This window comes from Heterocephalus glaber, unplaced genomic scaffold (genome assembly GCF_053883595.1).
Source record: "Heterocephalus glaber isolate CG9 unplaced genomic scaffold, H.glaber_assembly_v1.0 deba00000621, whole genome shotgun sequence".
Classification (NCBI taxonomy): domain Eukaryota; kingdom Metazoa; phylum Chordata; class Mammalia; order Rodentia; family Bathyergidae; genus Heterocephalus; species Heterocephalus glaber.
In genome coordinates, this window is record NW_028258153.1 from 5,411,311 (window position 1) to 5,427,134 (window position 15,824).

General features: G+C 52.1%; 1 protein-coding gene across 4 annotated transcripts; it reads right to left on the reverse strand.

The window, feature by feature from the left end:
- Positions 1–430: 430 nt before the first annotated feature.
- On the reverse strand, positions 431–15,193 carry Stk11ip (serine/threonine kinase 11 interacting protein). 4 transcript variants are annotated; one of them, XR_015449140.1, is made up of 24 exons: positions 14,872–15,193; positions 12,484–12,689; positions 12,215–12,289; positions 11,842–11,937; positions 11,412–11,519; positions 11,249–11,320; positions 10,087–10,213; positions 9,779–9,882; positions 9,559–9,654; positions 9,334–9,375; positions 8,989–9,135; positions 8,729–8,813; positions 7,825–8,181; positions 7,451–7,656; positions 7,081–7,197; positions 6,783–6,960; positions 4,469–4,687; positions 4,246–4,349; positions 3,194–3,291; positions 2,919–3,097; positions 2,625–2,706; positions 2,345–2,510; positions 1,641–1,888; positions 431–823 (listed from the first exon to the last, which is right to left on the reverse strand). XR_015449140.1 is itself a non-coding variant. In XM_021244211.2 (24 exons), exons 1-24 carry the CDS (start codon positions 14,930–14,932, stop codon positions 674–676), a joined length of 3,228 nt encoding a protein of 1,075 aa, XP_021099870.2. In that variant the 5' UTR covers positions 14,933–15,193; the 3' UTR covers positions 431–673. The 4 variants fall into 4 exon arrangements, 3 of the variants coding, with proteins under 3 accessions (XP_021099870.2, XP_012920977.2, XP_012920978.2); XM_021244211.2 differs by having other exon boundaries at positions 2,345–2,415; XM_013065523.3 differs by lacking the exons at positions 431–823; positions 2,919–3,097 and having other exon boundaries at positions 1,700–1,888; positions 2,345–2,415.
- Between the last annotated feature and the right edge of the window lie 631 nt (positions 15,194–15,824).

Here is a 15,824-nt window from a genome sequence, read left to right on the forward strand (position 1 = left end):
TGTCGCCTGTTCTCCTCCCACGGGGCCCTGCCTCATCCTCGGGAGGAGGTGAGTTAGGCCCGGCCATAGTGAGTGATCTACAGTGCAGCGCACCCAGCATCCAGATGCCCAGCTCCACACACGCTCCCGAGATACCCTCTCCAGTAGCCTGAGGTCCTCACTGTTCCTAAGTGAGATCTGACAGTGAGTTTCTGAGCCCAGCTATTTGGCTGGCAGTGATTCCATGTCCTGAAACATGAAGGTCACCACCAGCAGGAGAACTGGGTCCCCAGGAGTCAAGAGTCCTACATGACCCCAGAGCCACGACCAGAGCAGAGTTGGAGATGGGGTCTCAAAGCACAAACAAGGCTGTGTGGGGGCTGCCCACTCAGGAAAAGGCTGCTGGAATGGCATGCCTTACGAGCAACACACCTAAGTACCACCCATGACATCTAAATAGAAAGAACTTTATTGATACCTGAGAAAGGGTGCGGGAGAAACATTCCCATTGACCACTCAGCCTGTCCCCTTAGGCCAAGACCATTTCTCTCACCCTTCCCTTAAGCCACGTGTCACTGGGAACTTCGGTGCCAGCACCCAAAGGCCAGATAAGTCCAGAGCCAGAGCCAGAGACCAGGAGAGAGAACCTCCACTGCGTGGCTCCTGAGGTCAGGCTGGGGCCAGTGTGGAAGTGTCATCGATCAAGGTCCAGAGTCTCCTGAGTCACTGTCCGGAGTCCGATAGAAAACAGCTCCTCCCAGGGCTCCCGGATCCAAGCCAGCAGGGCTGTCAGCTGCTCCTGGCACACAACACGGAGCGCCCAAAAGCTCTCCAGCCGAGATACCTGGCAGGCCAAGCAGTCAGCACATGAGACACACAGGAAGCCGCCAGGGGTGGGGACAGGGGACCCACCATCCTCCTGGCTCGTCATCTCTTCCCCTGCCCAAGCCCGTGTCACTCCCCATAAGATGCTGACTCTGCCAAGAGGATCACAAGTCCAAGCCCCGCCTGGGTGACTTAGCATGGCCTTGTCTCAAAATAAAAAAAAAAAAATTGGGCTACTATTATAGTTCAGTGTGAAGGCCCTGGGTTCAATCCCTAGTACTACATGGAAAAAAAGAGAGAGAGAGAGAGAGATGCTGACTCTGAGCCTTATAAAGAACCCAATTACACTGACTGCCAGCCCAGGAGGGCTTTCGCACTTCACTCTTGTCTCTAACCTCCCCTGTGGTAGAGAATGTGAGTTCTGGAGTCAGTTCCAAAGAATTACATGGGCTCAATTCCTGGCTCTACCACTAGTGACCAAGCCTCAGTGGCCCCATCTGTAAGACAGGACCATATTAGCACCCCCTGTTCAAGTGGCCAGCACACAGCGGGCCCATCACACAAGCTCACAGAGCCAGGCCTCCCAGCTAATAAATGGCTGGACTCCAAGCCACAGTGGTTTCTGCTGCTGACAGCTGCCTCCCTCTCTACCCATTGATCATCCAACCCCAGTGAGTGCCCCCCGGTCCCTCACACCCTAATTCTGTATCCTCTCCACCATGCCAGCCCATCCCTCAGCTCCATCCTGCCTCCAACTCCCAGACTCCCTAGACCCATTTCCACAGCAACCTCAATGCCCGGCACCTCCACCTGCATGTGCAGACACAGACACACACCTCGTCATAGAAGACCAGCCGCAGGTCCTCAGGGGCCGTGCGATACAGCAGCACTGAGCTCAGGCTGCTGAGTGGCTGCTGCTCCCTGACCTGCACGGAGGAGCCCAGCCTCAAGGACGGGGCCTTCTCGGAGGCTTCGTCAGATGCTGCTGGGAGGGGGAGCTCTGCCTGGGACCCTGAAGGGTCCTCATCTAACAGGTACAAGGTGGCCAGAGTCAGCAACAGGGACACAGGACAGGTAGAGGGTCCTGGAGGAAAAGAGGCAGTGTGAGGCCACAGTAGAAAGCCATGGAGGACCCAGACCTCTAGGGCCCGGCACCGCAGTGTTGCTCAATACAAGAGGCATGAACCACACTCAGGAGTGGGCCACAAAGCAACCTGCGCCCCTTTCCCGAAGTCCAAATCCCCTGAGAGCCACGACAAACAGGGAGCTACTGCCCCTTTACGGGACAAGGGGAGCAGACCCAACCAACCTGCCCACTTCAGGGAAGCCTGAACCCCAAAGCAAAGTTCACTGACCAGCTGGGGGTCCAGGGACCCCAACCCCACCTGGACAGGCAGGGAACACCCAGGCTGCTGTTTGGGTACACCCATGAGAAAGACTGCTATGAGGACGCCATGAAGGAATGGTGGGGGGCTGGCCTGTGACCTGGAACAAGCCGGGGTACAGAAACCAGGGAACTTCTGTAGCACAGAGGGCTCACCATCAACCAGGAACACCCGAAGGTAGAAGAACTGGGGAGGCTCCAAGGAAGTGTCCTGTCCCAGCAAAGGCCTGGGGAGCACAGCAGACACAGAAGAGGCTCAGCTAGGGGTGGGAAAGGCTTCAGAGAGGCTTCAGAGAGGGAGTAGGTTGGGAGCGGACACGGCCTGTGGGAGGCATGAGGACAGGTGGCAGCTCGGGGCCTGCACGGCCCAGGACCATGTCTGGCCTCTGTGGAGAGGGTCTGGGCACCAATCCCACTCCATGTCCTGTGGACTCACCAGAGCCGGTGCTGTGGGGTCACCTCCTCCTCTGTGGCACTGACACAGTTCCTCCGGGTGGGGGGCAGAGACTGCAAGACACCTGGCCAGAGCCAGCCAGGGACAGGAATCCTCAGAGGAACCTTCCCTCCTCTAACTCAACCTCTCCATCTCTCCCGCCTGCCTGTTCTCCACAGTTCTGGATTCCGGGAACTTCTACAGGGGATGAGTTCCATGACCCTGGTCTCCACTGCTGGGCATCAGACTAGGGATCTGCCCCGAGGGCCCTGCCTGCCTCCTTCCCCCACCTCTCACCAGTGAGCTCCTCGAGGAAGAGCTGGCAACGTCTGGCATCTCGGGGCAGCAGCACACAGCTGCCCACCCCAGCCACCCACTCCAGCCGCAGACTCTGGCCTGCCAGGCCCAGCTCCATGCCACTAAGATCCTGCAGGGGAACGGCCAGGGTCGGCTGGAGCCAGCTAGCTGGAGGCCCGCTGTGGAGGAGGGAGCAGAGTAACTAAGGGTGAGGACAGAAAGAGAACGACAGGGAGGCCCTGATGTTGCCCTGGCCATGTGCCTGGCTCACTCACCAGATATCTCCTGTCACCTTCAACAGGTAAAGCCTGTGATCAGACACGACCACAAGACATAGGAATTCCTCCTGGTGACCTGACAACACCACTGGCACCTAAGTGGAAAGGAAGTTGATGAGAAACCAGCACCAAAAAAGAAAACACCAGACGGAAAACTGAGTTGCCCTCCCCATCCCTAAGGTCAAGGTGACCTTGAGCTCAAACAGCCTCTCCCATCCTCCACTCTCTCCATTCTCCATGAACCCCACACTTACTCAGATCCCAGTGCTCAGCTCCCCTGCAACTTTCCTACCACACTATGCTAGACTGACAGTCCTAAATCACAAAATCGATCACTGCTCCCCACTGGTCCCTAGATGCAGACCAAACACCTTGGTAGACACAACAGGATGCTCCTGAACAGGCCCTCTCTTGCCTCAGTCTCCCCTGGGGACACCTGCCCTTTACCATAGACACTGGCCTCCCCATCCTGAGCACTGCCCTCCATGAGCTGCCCTTTCTCATGCCTCCATGTATATGGCTTCCTCCACCTACAATGTCCTTTTGCTTCCTACTCTTTGCTCACCCTTCAAGACTTGGCTTACACATCACCCCCCAGGAAGACTTCCTGCCCCACCCTGGCTGGATCAGATGCCCCTTCTAGGACACTCATTATAGCACTTGCACATCGTATGGTCTTGATTCAAGCTTGAGACCAAGGCCTACTGTCAATCCTTAATGTCCAGCACACATTATATGCTTAAGAAAGAGGGTCTAATAACACCGTGAATTTGTAAAGATAGGAGGCCTCATTTACTGAGTGTAGGGTGCTGTGCCCAGCAGCTCACACTGGCTCTCAGCCACTACACTCTGTAAGGCAGGGAGTACTATCTCCATTGCGAGGGTGGAAAACTCAGTACCTGAGTCTGGAATGTGTCCACAGCAAATATCTGCTGTGCCTGAGGTAGAACCCAGATGTGGTAGTTCCCCAGCACTTGACGTGACCTGCTTCACTGTGGAGGATAGTGGCCCTGTGGTCAAGGGACTGGGCAGTGCCAGGTGACACAGACCTTGATGCAGCACTGGAACTCCTCCTGGGCATCTCCAAAGACCTCAACGTCCAGGAAGAGCCGGAGTCGGTGGTCCACAGAACGAAAGCCACAGCGCTCACCAGCTGGGGAAATGGTCGAGCCATCAGTCTGCCCCTGGGAGCCCCTGGGCCATCTCCAGCTCCCGTCAGCGCCCAGTCCCTCCCCTAAGAGCCCGACCCTATCTTGTGTCACCTATACTCACAGGGACTGAGGCTCCAGTTGCTGCGGCCGTGGGAGACTAGGATGTTGTCAGCCCTGCTGGGGTGGTCACTGTGGCCAGGAGAGTCACAGCCAGGGCTGGGGGCCTGAGAGGGAGCTGGTGACTGCTCTGCCTGGTTCTGCTCCCTGTAGGGGGTTTCCCCAGACAGAGCCAGGAGAACCACATGGTCACTACCACAGCTGGGACACACAGCAGGCGACTCTGGAGAGGGGATGCACACAGGCCCCATGAGCCTCCCCCACAGCACACCCCACCACATTCATAATGCTCACTGCCGCTCTCAGACCTCCCCTGCGCCTATCTGAAGCATTCGACACCCCCAACTCCCTCTCCAGGCAGTCACTAACTGTCACTCCCCATTCTCATGGCCCATGGCTCCTCCAAAATGCACCCCACCTTCTAATTTCAAACCCTCTTAGACTGGGCCAATTCAACCAGGCTCCGCTCTGGTCCCTGTCCCACAGCCTTGGGCTGATCAGCTACTTCAGTGCTCTACCAGCATGTCTGAAAGACCCAAATAAACAAACTGAGAAAGGCAGTATGGACTCCAGTATCAGATTTGGGTCCAATTCCAGGCTCCATCAATTAATGGCTCTACAGTCATGGGCCAGTCACCTCTACTCTCTGACCCTGGCTCCTATGTGTAAGATGGGATGAACATAGGGTATACTTTACAAAGTTGGCAGAATGATTTCATGGAAGGCAGTAAAGAATGCAGGACAAGGATCAGCAATGAGAGTACAGATACTCTGAGCATCTGTAATGTGCTGACATGCATTAGCTCCCATGCCAGTATTATCATATTTATATTTCATCGCCATCAAAACACCCCATCCCCAGGGCATGATGGTGCATGCCTGTAAGCCCAGCTACTCAGGAGGCTGAAGCAGGAGGAGCACAAATTTGGGGCCAGCCTAGGCAATTCAGCAAGACCCTGACTCAATATAAAATTTTATTTATTTATTTATTTTTTTCTAGTACAGGGGATTGAACTCAGGACCTTGGGCTTGCCAGGCAGGTGCAGCACCACTGAGCTACATCCCTGGCCCTCAGTATAAAATTTTTTAAAGCCTGGGATACTCTCAATGGGAGAATGCTTGTCTAGCAAGTGCAAGGCCCTGGGTCCAATCTCCAGGACCACACACACAAAAAAGCCAACCCCTCGAACAACAACAACAAAAACCTCCCTACCCAATTTTGCAAACAAGAAAAGAATAAATAATTTACATGTGTCCACCCAAGACCTTATAGATGAGAATAACAGCAGCTTCCATATGAGGGACCTTTGGTTTGCACAGGTGCTATGCTTGATGCCTTACTGTCTCATCTAAATCTCATAACCATGGGCTGGGCTCATTTTCTTTGGTTAGATGAGGCTCAAATCAAAGGAGAATGAAACCCATAATAGTGTGCATTAGAAATCCCACCACAGAAGGGACCCCAGGAGCTGCAGGACGTGTAGAGTGGAATACAGCCAGGGTCCCGGGCTGGGTGGGGGCTGCTAACCCAAATCTGGCATACGAGCCACAGGCCCTGCTGAGCTACAGCCTCCTGGTCAGATAAAAGGTGGAGAGAAGAACAGCAGTGTTTTTTTTTTTTTTTTTTTTTTGGAACCAGGGATAGAACTCAGGACCTTGTGCTTACAAGGCAGGCATGGAGCCACCGAGCTAAATCCCCAGTCCTAGCACTCTATTTTCTAAACAAAACCTCAGGCCCTGTTGCAACTGCTACCAGGAAGAGATATGTGGTAAAAATCATGCATTGTAACCCAGCTGTTATCAAGAATGCTCTTTTCCTCTTCAATATCTTCTCAAAGACCTTGCTTTTTGATTGGTCTATAATGGAGAAATCTGTTGTTTTAGAGAACAGAATACAAAGAGATGCTACAAGGCGCTATTTGCTATCAGGCAGATTACAAAGTCAGTCACAGAAGGACAAACTACTCCAGTTCCCAACGCATCTTACGCAAAGCCACTGTGCTCAGAGGGCAGCATGACAACCCGACACTGCAGCAACTCGTTAGGTTCTATGTCAGTTCTGAAATATTAGCCAAACAGCAGCTAAAAAGCCTTCAAGTCATGAAAAAATAATGAGTGTGTTTAAGCACAGTTAGAGATGACATTTTTTGAGTTTGAGAGAAAAACAAAAACCCAGGACATAGCTTTGATTCTCTTATTTGTAAGTGTGGCGGGTAGGCATTACTGTTTCTTCTCCTAGCAGCCCTGGGGCTCCTCTCACCCTCCTCTACTCAAAGCTGCTTTCCCTGAAGTCTGGTGGCCAAGGGCAAGGTTGGTACCTGTCTTTTGAAACAATGGTCTCCAGCCTTCCTCACTGTCCATTCCCAATCCCGGCTCCTCCGGCCTGAACTCGCAGCCACAGCGCAGACACTGGAACCTGCCTCCCAGTGGGCTGCGGGCCTTCCCATGCTGCTGCTGTGCTACTGTGGTGAACGGGTTCAGCACATCAAGGAGCTCCTGAAAGACAGTGGTCAGGAGTCAGCTGTGAGCAGATGGACCCCAGAAGACAGCCCTGGCATGACCGGAAGTCACTTCCTAGGCTCTTTCCATCTCCCCCATAGCCTCCTGCCCCATTACCTGGGCGGCCACATGGGCATCAGGCTCCAGCACAACGTAGCGACGCAACTGCCGGTCAGGGCAAATGTAGGCGAAGCGCAGCACGAGGACAGGGGCCCTTGGGAGGCTATCTGAGCCCTAAACAGCAAGGGGCCAGGGGACGGAGGGGTGAGGGTTACACTGAACATGGGGGAAACAGTAACGCTGGACCCCATTCAAATGCTGCTGCTGGCATCCAAGCCCTAGAAAGGAACTCCTCGGCCCAGCCTCCCCAAACCACCCGCAACTGCACTCTGCCCCCCGACCAGTGCCCCTCCTCAGCGGTCAGACTGGCTCCTGGATACCTAGCACCTCATCCAGAACCAGCTCCCACCCCAACCGCACCACTCACCGCCGACAGTGGTTCTCCTGGGGTTGGGCTCTCGGGCTCTAGCTCAGCTGTCATGAGACTCTGCAGCTCCAGCCGCCCCAGGGTTCGAGCGGCTTGGAGTTCCACCTCAACCACATGGGCAGAAGTGACCCGGAGAAAGCATTCCGTGCCCCGCACCCCCTCAGGCTGCTGCAGGGGACACACCAACATGGGGCGACAGAGCTCGGCTGTGGAGAGAGACCAAGCAGAGCCTGGAGGAAGGAAAAGTACCCAGACTCTGCCCTCCCTGGGTGGGGAAAGTACCCAGACTTCCAGCCAGCCTGGCCTTGCAAGAATCTCCCAGATGTTCCAACATCACCTGGCCTCAGCTTCCCCAGTGGCTGCAGGGAGCTCACCTTCCACTTCCTTCCGTTCCTGTCCTTCTTCCTCTTCCTGCCCCTCCTTTGCTCCCTCTTCTTTTTCCTGTTCCTCCTTCTCTTCCTCTTGGGGCTCTGTCTCCATCATGCTCTTCTCTGCCACTTTCGGTTCTGACTCCTCAGGCCCTCTGGGTTCCTTCTCTGAGACCAGAGGGCTAGGAGTGTCAGTGCCCAGGGCATCTGGAGGAGAGGTGCTAAGTGCAGGAGTCTTAGAGGTGGTCAGAAGGGGGCTCCCAGAAGCCTCCAGGTGGTTCCTATACTGCAGCCAGTCACAGCCAAACCTCTCTCGGAAGCTGTTCAGAAGCTCCAGTTCCCGATGCTGTTGCACAAACAATCCTGGGCAGAGGAAGGATGGTGAATTGGGCAGGCCCCTGGCCCTAGCCCCTGCCCCACCCCAGATGACCCCAGCCTCCTTCTATGGTGCCCCTATATGTGAAGCAAGGATTGGGGGGGTTATAAGTAGCTTGTCCCCAAGTATGGAATGCTGTGGTCACGTGTTATCCAGGATCACACAACATACACTACTTTTGAAAATTCACAAAATATAGCACATCTAGGCCCTGAGATGGCCGGCAGGGAAGAAAGCTACTTTATTTTGTTTAACCAACCTAGCACTTTCCAGGCTTATCTGGCCACAAATTTATTTTATTATATGACCTTTTAACACCTCACGAATTTAATGTTCCTTGAAAACCTTTGGAAAATGCTGCTTGGGAATGGTTCCCTCTCCTTTCCCTAAACTAAAAGGACAGAAGACAGACTAACAAACCTTCTACAATATTCTATGCCACCAGAAAATCAAATTTCTCTTATCAGACCTTCACAGCAACATCGAGATAGCTGAAGGGGGTCAGAGCGAGGCAGTGGAGGAGGGCTGACTTACCAGCTGGGGAGGGGTCCAGGGTTCGGGGCTCCAGGTCTGTATCACTGGGCTCAGAGATGCTCGCCCGCCTCACACGGACTCGGCTCTGGGTTGGGCAGAAGGACAGGGTTCTACAAACACTAGAGCCTCCATCCATGGTCACCTACCCAACTACAAAAACCACCCCAACTACTAACAAGGATAAGGTCTTACTATTGCCAATCCAGGGCCCTGCAGAGGGACTCATCCCCAGGTATGAGGCAGCCAGGAATACCCCTTACCTTAACCTTACAAAGAGGGGCCTGGGCTGCAACACCCCCTGAAGAGAGGCTGTCACTCAGCTCAGGGCCACCTGAGGTTTCAGTGGTACTCCCCAAGGTCCAGGGCTGAGGTGGGGCCAAAGGCCCAAGCCCCGAGGATGTGGAGGTCTGGCATGTAACAGGCAGAAGAAAGAGACTGAGGCCAGCAGAGCACCTCTGTGCTGCCCAAGCTAGCCAAGAAGTGGACCTACTTTCCACTGACCAGGAAGACTTTTCCCAGCCACCCCCTCCCCAGCCAGCACTCTCCCTTCCCATCGTTTCCCATCAGTCCTTGCTATCCTATTACCCCACCCCCACTGCACGGACCTGAAAATCCTTCAGTGACAAGACCTCGCCATCAAGAAGGAACTGCACAAAGACAAAGGAGGAGGGGACAGTGCTCAAGGTGGAACCGGCCCCAGCAAGTGCCCATATTAACACAGCAGGGGGTCAGGCCCTTGATCTCTCACCCAGGGATGGCAAGAGGGTATAGGAGCAGGGAAGGAATGGGCAGGAAAGGGGAAACAGAGTGGACACAAGACAATCACTCACGCTGTGAGCAGCATCCCTGGCCCGGGGTGACAAGTACTGGATGGTGGCCACTCGATGTGCAGGATGGAACCACAAAGGGTTCCCCTCCAGATAGAGCTGAGGGACAGAAAGAGGAGAATGAGGTGGGCCTGAGCCTTCTATGTGAAGAAGGCACTGACCGCTGACACAGGAGGGCCAGACATAAAGGTGGCTCCCAGATGTTGAAGCACCCACGTGTCACCTTGCGGAGCTCGGCCAGCAGGCATAGTGGCCACAGCTCCCTGTGTCCTTCCAGCAGATTGTATGCCACATCCAGATGCTGCAGGTTCCTCAGCTGCTCCAGGCCTGGGGCAGAGGTGAGAGGGGAGAAAGGGTATGCGGGTGAGTGCCTGGTGTGGGGGAGTGTGTGCTGCAGGAGGGTACAGATCAGAGCACCTCAGCCCTTCCTGAGCCTTCCTGAGACTGAGGGAAACATGGTCCCTGGGCTACCCCACACCTCCCATCACGTCCGCTCCCTGACACATTTGCTCCACCATGCTCCCTGCTCACCTTGCAGGCTCTGGAGCTCATTGCCTCTCAGTATCAAGGTCCTCAGGGCAGCCCCTGAAGGTCCCATTCTTGGCACCAAGTGCAGGTAGTTATAGGAGATGTCCAGATGACACAGCTCAGACAAGTCCTGCAGTAGGGCAGGGAGGACACAGATTCTCACCTTGACCAAGCTCGAGTCAGGGTCCTCTGAGCCCTCTTCACTAGGCCACCTCAGCCTATAAAAACTGCAGACTCTCAGCACAAATAACTTCATCTAGGAGCCGGGGATTTAGCTCAGTGCCTGCCTTTCAAGCGCAAGGTCCCAAGTTTGATCCCCAGTACCTCCCCACCGCCGGCCAAAAATTGAATAGACAAATAACTTCACCCACCCCCCTGAACAAACACTAGCATAGTTCCAACAGCTCTGGGGTGTGCCCCTAGGATGGCAACTCCAATTCCTTTAGGTTCCTGCCTGGGAAAACAAGGCTACCAAGAGAAATGTACTATTTGTTCCAGCCAACACCTGAAGATAAGGCCCATCTCCCAGTCTCTGTGGGGGAAAACAGATTAAATTAGGCGAGGGCCAATTAGTTAGTAAACCCCAATAGCTTGCTTTTCATAAATTTCTACTTCCCTAAAGCTCCTCAAGCTCCTCCCTCACACCTTCCTAAACCTTCATTCTCCATTTAAAATGCCCAGTCACCTCTGCACAAAGTGGAGTTCAGCTCACATTGGATCCTCTTTCCTACTACAATAGTTTATTTGATTGAAATCTGTCTTTTCCACTTTAACTAGTACCCAGCTATGTTTTTCTCTGAAAGGGGACAGTAAGACATGGGAGGAAGGTTTATTATCATCATCACCACAAAAGCTACAGTTTTCTAAGCTAGGCTGAGTACCTAGTATTCTTCACAACCATTTAAATGTACAAAACCAGGTACTCTCCTATGATTTTTACTTTACAGGTGAAGAAACCAATCTAACTTGTCCCAAGTCACACAGGCATTAAAAGCTGAGATTGGAACTCTGCCTCATCTTGCTATCGCCCCAGCTCCCAAACACCCCCAGGATATGGCTCCACTCAGAAGACAAGAGCCAAGCACAATACAAGCAGGTCCAGGGGAGGATGTGAGAGCAGGGCAATCTGAGGCCCAGGTGCTCTGGTGCCGCTGCTCGCACTTACCATCAGGAAGCATTTGCAGTCCTGCACTCGATTATGGCTTAGGTTCAGGAAGCGCAGCGCTGACAAGAGACACTGAGGGGGACAGGAAGAGGAGGCACAGAATGGACTTTATACATGGCACTCTCCTCCCTAAAGCCCCTTCCCTTTCCTCTGAACCACTCACCAGGGAGCTGTCTAAGGCAGTCAGGGCATTGTAGCTGAAGTCGGCAGAAAGCAAAGCCAGCCAGGGAAGGGCAGAGCAGAGGTCACCGCCACAGGCTGAGAGCAGCTCCTAGGCAGGGCACAGGCAGTTCATTATCACACTCTCACCTTCCTCCCTATCGTCCATCATTCATTCATACTTTATATGCAGGGCTCCATCCGGAGACGCAGACTTAAAGAAAGCCCAGGTCCTTATCCCTGAGGAATACACTGTGGGGAGAGTGAGGAGGCAGACACTAGAATATTCGATACAGTATGGCAGGTGTGACTGTAATATACGGACAGGTACAGAGTACTGTTGGGGTCACAGGGGAATGTGCAAATGAGAATGTTAGAACTTCATCTTCTGTGTCTCTGAGGACAAAGAATGGGGCCCCCCTTGCCCTCCTTACCTCTAATGCCTGGAGACTCCTGCTGCAAATCAGGGTCTCCAGCTGAGAGTAGATGCCCTGGAGGCCACGCAGGCAGTGGAGGGGGACACCTCGGAGCTAGGGCAGGGGAAGGAAGAGAGGAAGACAGAACTTCACAGAAGAAAAAGACTTCATCCCTATCTCCCATGATGGGGAAGAGGGAGAAGATGACAAAGCCCCCCTACAGCAGCTTTCAGGGAAGCACTAAATAGAAGAGTTGGACACCACATTACTGCAGAATATCGGTATACTCACGCCTGGCCTCCTCACCAAAAGAGGAAACTTTTCTGTCCCCATCCCCAAGTGACTGCCTACATTAGGTTTTATGCACCAACCTCCTCCAATGCCCCCATACCTCCAGCTGCCGAAGAGACTTGAAGGGAAAAATCTTGATGGGCCCTGGAAGGCCAGGCCCAGGGATATGGACCAGCTAAGGGAAAAATGGTCAGGTTAACGAGGCATGGCAATCTCCCTCTCCTCAGCATCCCTTCCTCCACACAACCACCCGTATCTCTGACATCATCTGGATCTCAGCCCTGCACACTTCTTGCACCCCTACCCCACCACCAGCCTCCATCACTCCCTAACCTCTGGGCATATCCTGCCCTATCCCCACACCAGAACCTTGAGTGAAAGCGTTTTCTGCAGCACATCAAAGAGGAACTGAAGTTGGAGGATGATGGGGGAGTCGGCAGGGTGGGAAGGCAGAGCCACAAAGCCTGTCTGGTTAGGACTCCATGGTCCCAAGTACAGCTCAAATACTCGATTCAACTGCTGCAGTGTGGCAGTCAGTAGGCTCAGTGTGCTACAGCCAGACAGCACCACATCCCCTGCAAAGAGAGGGGCAGACAGGAGAGAGAACATAGTAAAAAGGCCTTTCCCCTTGTTCTTAGGAGTGGTGACCAAAAATATACCCATTCCAATTCATATTGTAGACCTTCCACTGTAGGATCAAATTTTCTATTTCTTCCCCAGCTGAGATGCAGCTCTGCCATCTTCAAAAAAAAGTCTTGACTCTTCAGCCTGATACATAAAGACTGTTTTGCTATGTGACTCCAATGCATTTTTCCAAATTCTTTCACCTTCTGCTTAAATGAACCTGATCTACTCAAAGTGCTGGAGATACCTCCAGCTTAGTGCACAGCTCTCCATTCTGATACACTCCCTTCTACTACCCAGATAGAGATCAACTGCACACACCTAGGAAGCCTTCTCACTAAGTAACATTGCTGAGCTTCCATGCTGTAATCACTCATTTTTACATAAAAATTGACTGATGATTTACCTTCATTTTTTCTGATTGCAAAAGTAATATGCACATTTATAGAAACTTTCAAGCAATAGTAAAATGTATGTCACAGAGAAAAATATGAATTCGTTATAGCACTAAGGTATTGTTCTTGCTACATTAAAAGTGCTCTTCCTAAGGAGACTGTCATCCTTGAGGGTATCTTCTGGTCACCTTGGCACTCCTCACTACACCTAAAAAGGTCCAATGAAAAGCTTGGCATGGAGATTACTTTTAACTTTTGCTAAAAAACAAATATAAGGTCAAAGGATGTTGCAGAAATAGTACAAAGGTTCCCTATATCCTTTGCCTAGTTTCCTCCAATGCTTCTGTTTTACCTAACTATAATACAGCATCAAAATCAAGAAACATACTGACAGAATATGTACAGTACACAGTTCTATGCTGTTTGTATAGATTCCTGCAACCATCACCAAAATTGAGACATAAAACTATTCCATCACCACAAAGATCTCCTTTCTGATATTTATAGTCACTACTCACACACTCCATCATCTCTAACCACTGAAACTATATCAGATTCTTACCAAACAAATAAACAAACCCTAACCTCGCATGAAGGATTGTCTATGTACTAGATATTAAGAATAGATACAAACATGGTTCAAGGACTAGTCCCACCCTTAAAGGGCCTCCCAGTCTAGAAGAGAAGACAAGTGTATAGTTATTGTCAGAAGCCAGAAAATAAAACTGCTATAAAGACTCCACAGATAACCACCAATGGGAGTTCACAGAGACAGAGAGCAGCTAACATTAACTGGGTAACACATGCCAGATGATTTTGCTACCTCCTTTAAGCCTCATCTGGATCTCCCTAAAAGAAGCACTATTAACCTCACCTTACAGATATGAAAATAGAGGCTCAAAGAAATTAAGAATCCGGACTACATTCATACAACTAATGGAAAAGTTGCCACTTCTGTCCATTCTCAAATCCAAGGCAGTTGTACAATTGATGCCAACCTTCTATTAAACAAATACTGTGATTCATGCCTGGCACGGTGGCACACATACCTGTAATCCCAGGACGCAGGAGGACTGTCAAGAATTCAAGGCCAGCCTGGGGTACACAGTGAGTTCAAGGTCAACCTGAACTACATAGCCAGATCTTGTCTCAAAAAAAACCAACCAAACAAACAAACAAAAAACAAACCAAACACATACTGTGACTCCACTATGCCCATGCACTGAAAGAAACAATTATAATAAGAATAGCTACCAGTTTTGAGCACTTACTATATGTGCATACCCTGCACTACTTTCCATGAATTAAACTTAATTCCCACTTTTGCATTAAGGGCAATCAGTATGTCAATCTGCTGGGGAGAAAAACTGAGTTCGGAAAACCTAATATAGCCAAGAAGGAGGAGATTCCAACCTAGGTGGGACTGACTCCAAATCTTGAGCTATACAACAATAATTAGGATCAGTTCCTGTTCTCAAGGAGCTTAAGTCAAGCAATGATCACTCCTCTCGGAGAGCATCAGAATGCATGGAAGAAATGGCACTGGAGTTTGGTCTCTAAGGACAGTTTAGACTGTGATAAAGAGGACACTGTAGGCAACGCATTAGGGCGAACAAACCCAGAACTCCAACACCTCGTGATCCAAGCAGTCTTAACTCCATGACTCTTAGGGCGTGTCTCTGAGGTAGGAAGCACCCTTGCCTCGCCTGAAGCCCAGCGCAACCGAGAGTCCACTCACCAGACTCCCGCAGAAGCCCCGCAAGCTTCCACACCAAGGAGTCCCTCGGAGCGGTCGTCATGGCCACAGGACGCTGGAGGCGGAGCCTGCGAAAAAGAGGAAGCGGAAGGGCTTCAGGTGGGCGGTGGTGCCAAAAACCCAGAGTGCTCGCGCAAGCTGAGGTGTCTCAGGGAGAAAAAAGACAGAAGCCAGAAAGGGCGTCCTCTTGGGTGCCTTCTCGAGAAATCTAAGACTAGCCAGCCATACTGACGGTTGTGTCCAGCCCTTCAACCAGCTCTGTAATCCTTCCCTTGTGATGGACAGGAAGTCCCTCCCCGGAAGTAAGGAGACGGAAGGGACGACGGAAAACGCGTCTTCACAGCCGGAAGCCACGCCCAAGGGACCGGCGGGGTACGGTGCCGGAAGGGTACAGTGGCGGAGGGTTAAAGCGGTCTCCACCCCAAGCTAACCCCACCCCAAGCTAACCCCTCGGCATCCCCGGCCTCTTCTGTCTCGAACCACCTGGTCTCCTACTTGGCCCCCGCCGCCCCTCTCCCTGCCCGGGGCCTGTGAGGAAAGCCTGACGCGTTTGCAGACCGGACTGGGAAAAAAACAAAGTTTGGAGAATGGGATTTTCTGCTAATGAGGACAAAACTCATCCAAAGTGAACATTCGTTTTCCAGTTAAAAGAGGACGTGTCCGCCGTGCGAAGGAGATTTTTGCTCTGTGAAAGAGCTGAGGCTTGACGGAGGTGCTACCTCCAGGGTCCCTTTGCCTCCCTTTCCTAGGTGTCTCTAAACTCCTTTTTTTCCTTCAACCATAATCAGACACAAATTAGCCACTGGTAACGCTCATCTGAACCTGGTCCCTTTTTTGTAGCGTTTTATCACACCCGAATCAAAAACTTCTCAGTCCCCGTTTGAAAATGAGAAAACAGGTTCCCAGAGGCTGGGTTACTTGTGAAGGTCGTTCCG

Excerpts from the sequence above, each read along its gene's own strand:
- Stk11ip (XM_021244211.2), bottom strand. The coding sequence starts at position 14,932 with ATGACGACCGCTCCGAGGGACTCCTTGGTGTGGAAGCTTGCGGGGCTT. Across the intron at positions 8,182-8,728 it reads CCTGGACCCCTCCCCAGCTG|GATTGTTTGTGCAACAGCAT; the intron begins GTAAGTCAGCCC and ends TCCTCTGCCCAG. Across the intron at positions 1,889-2,344 it reads TCGGGTGTTCCTGGTTGATG|GACCCTCTACCTGTCCTGTG; the intron begins GTGAGCCCTCTG and ends CTTTTCCTCCAG.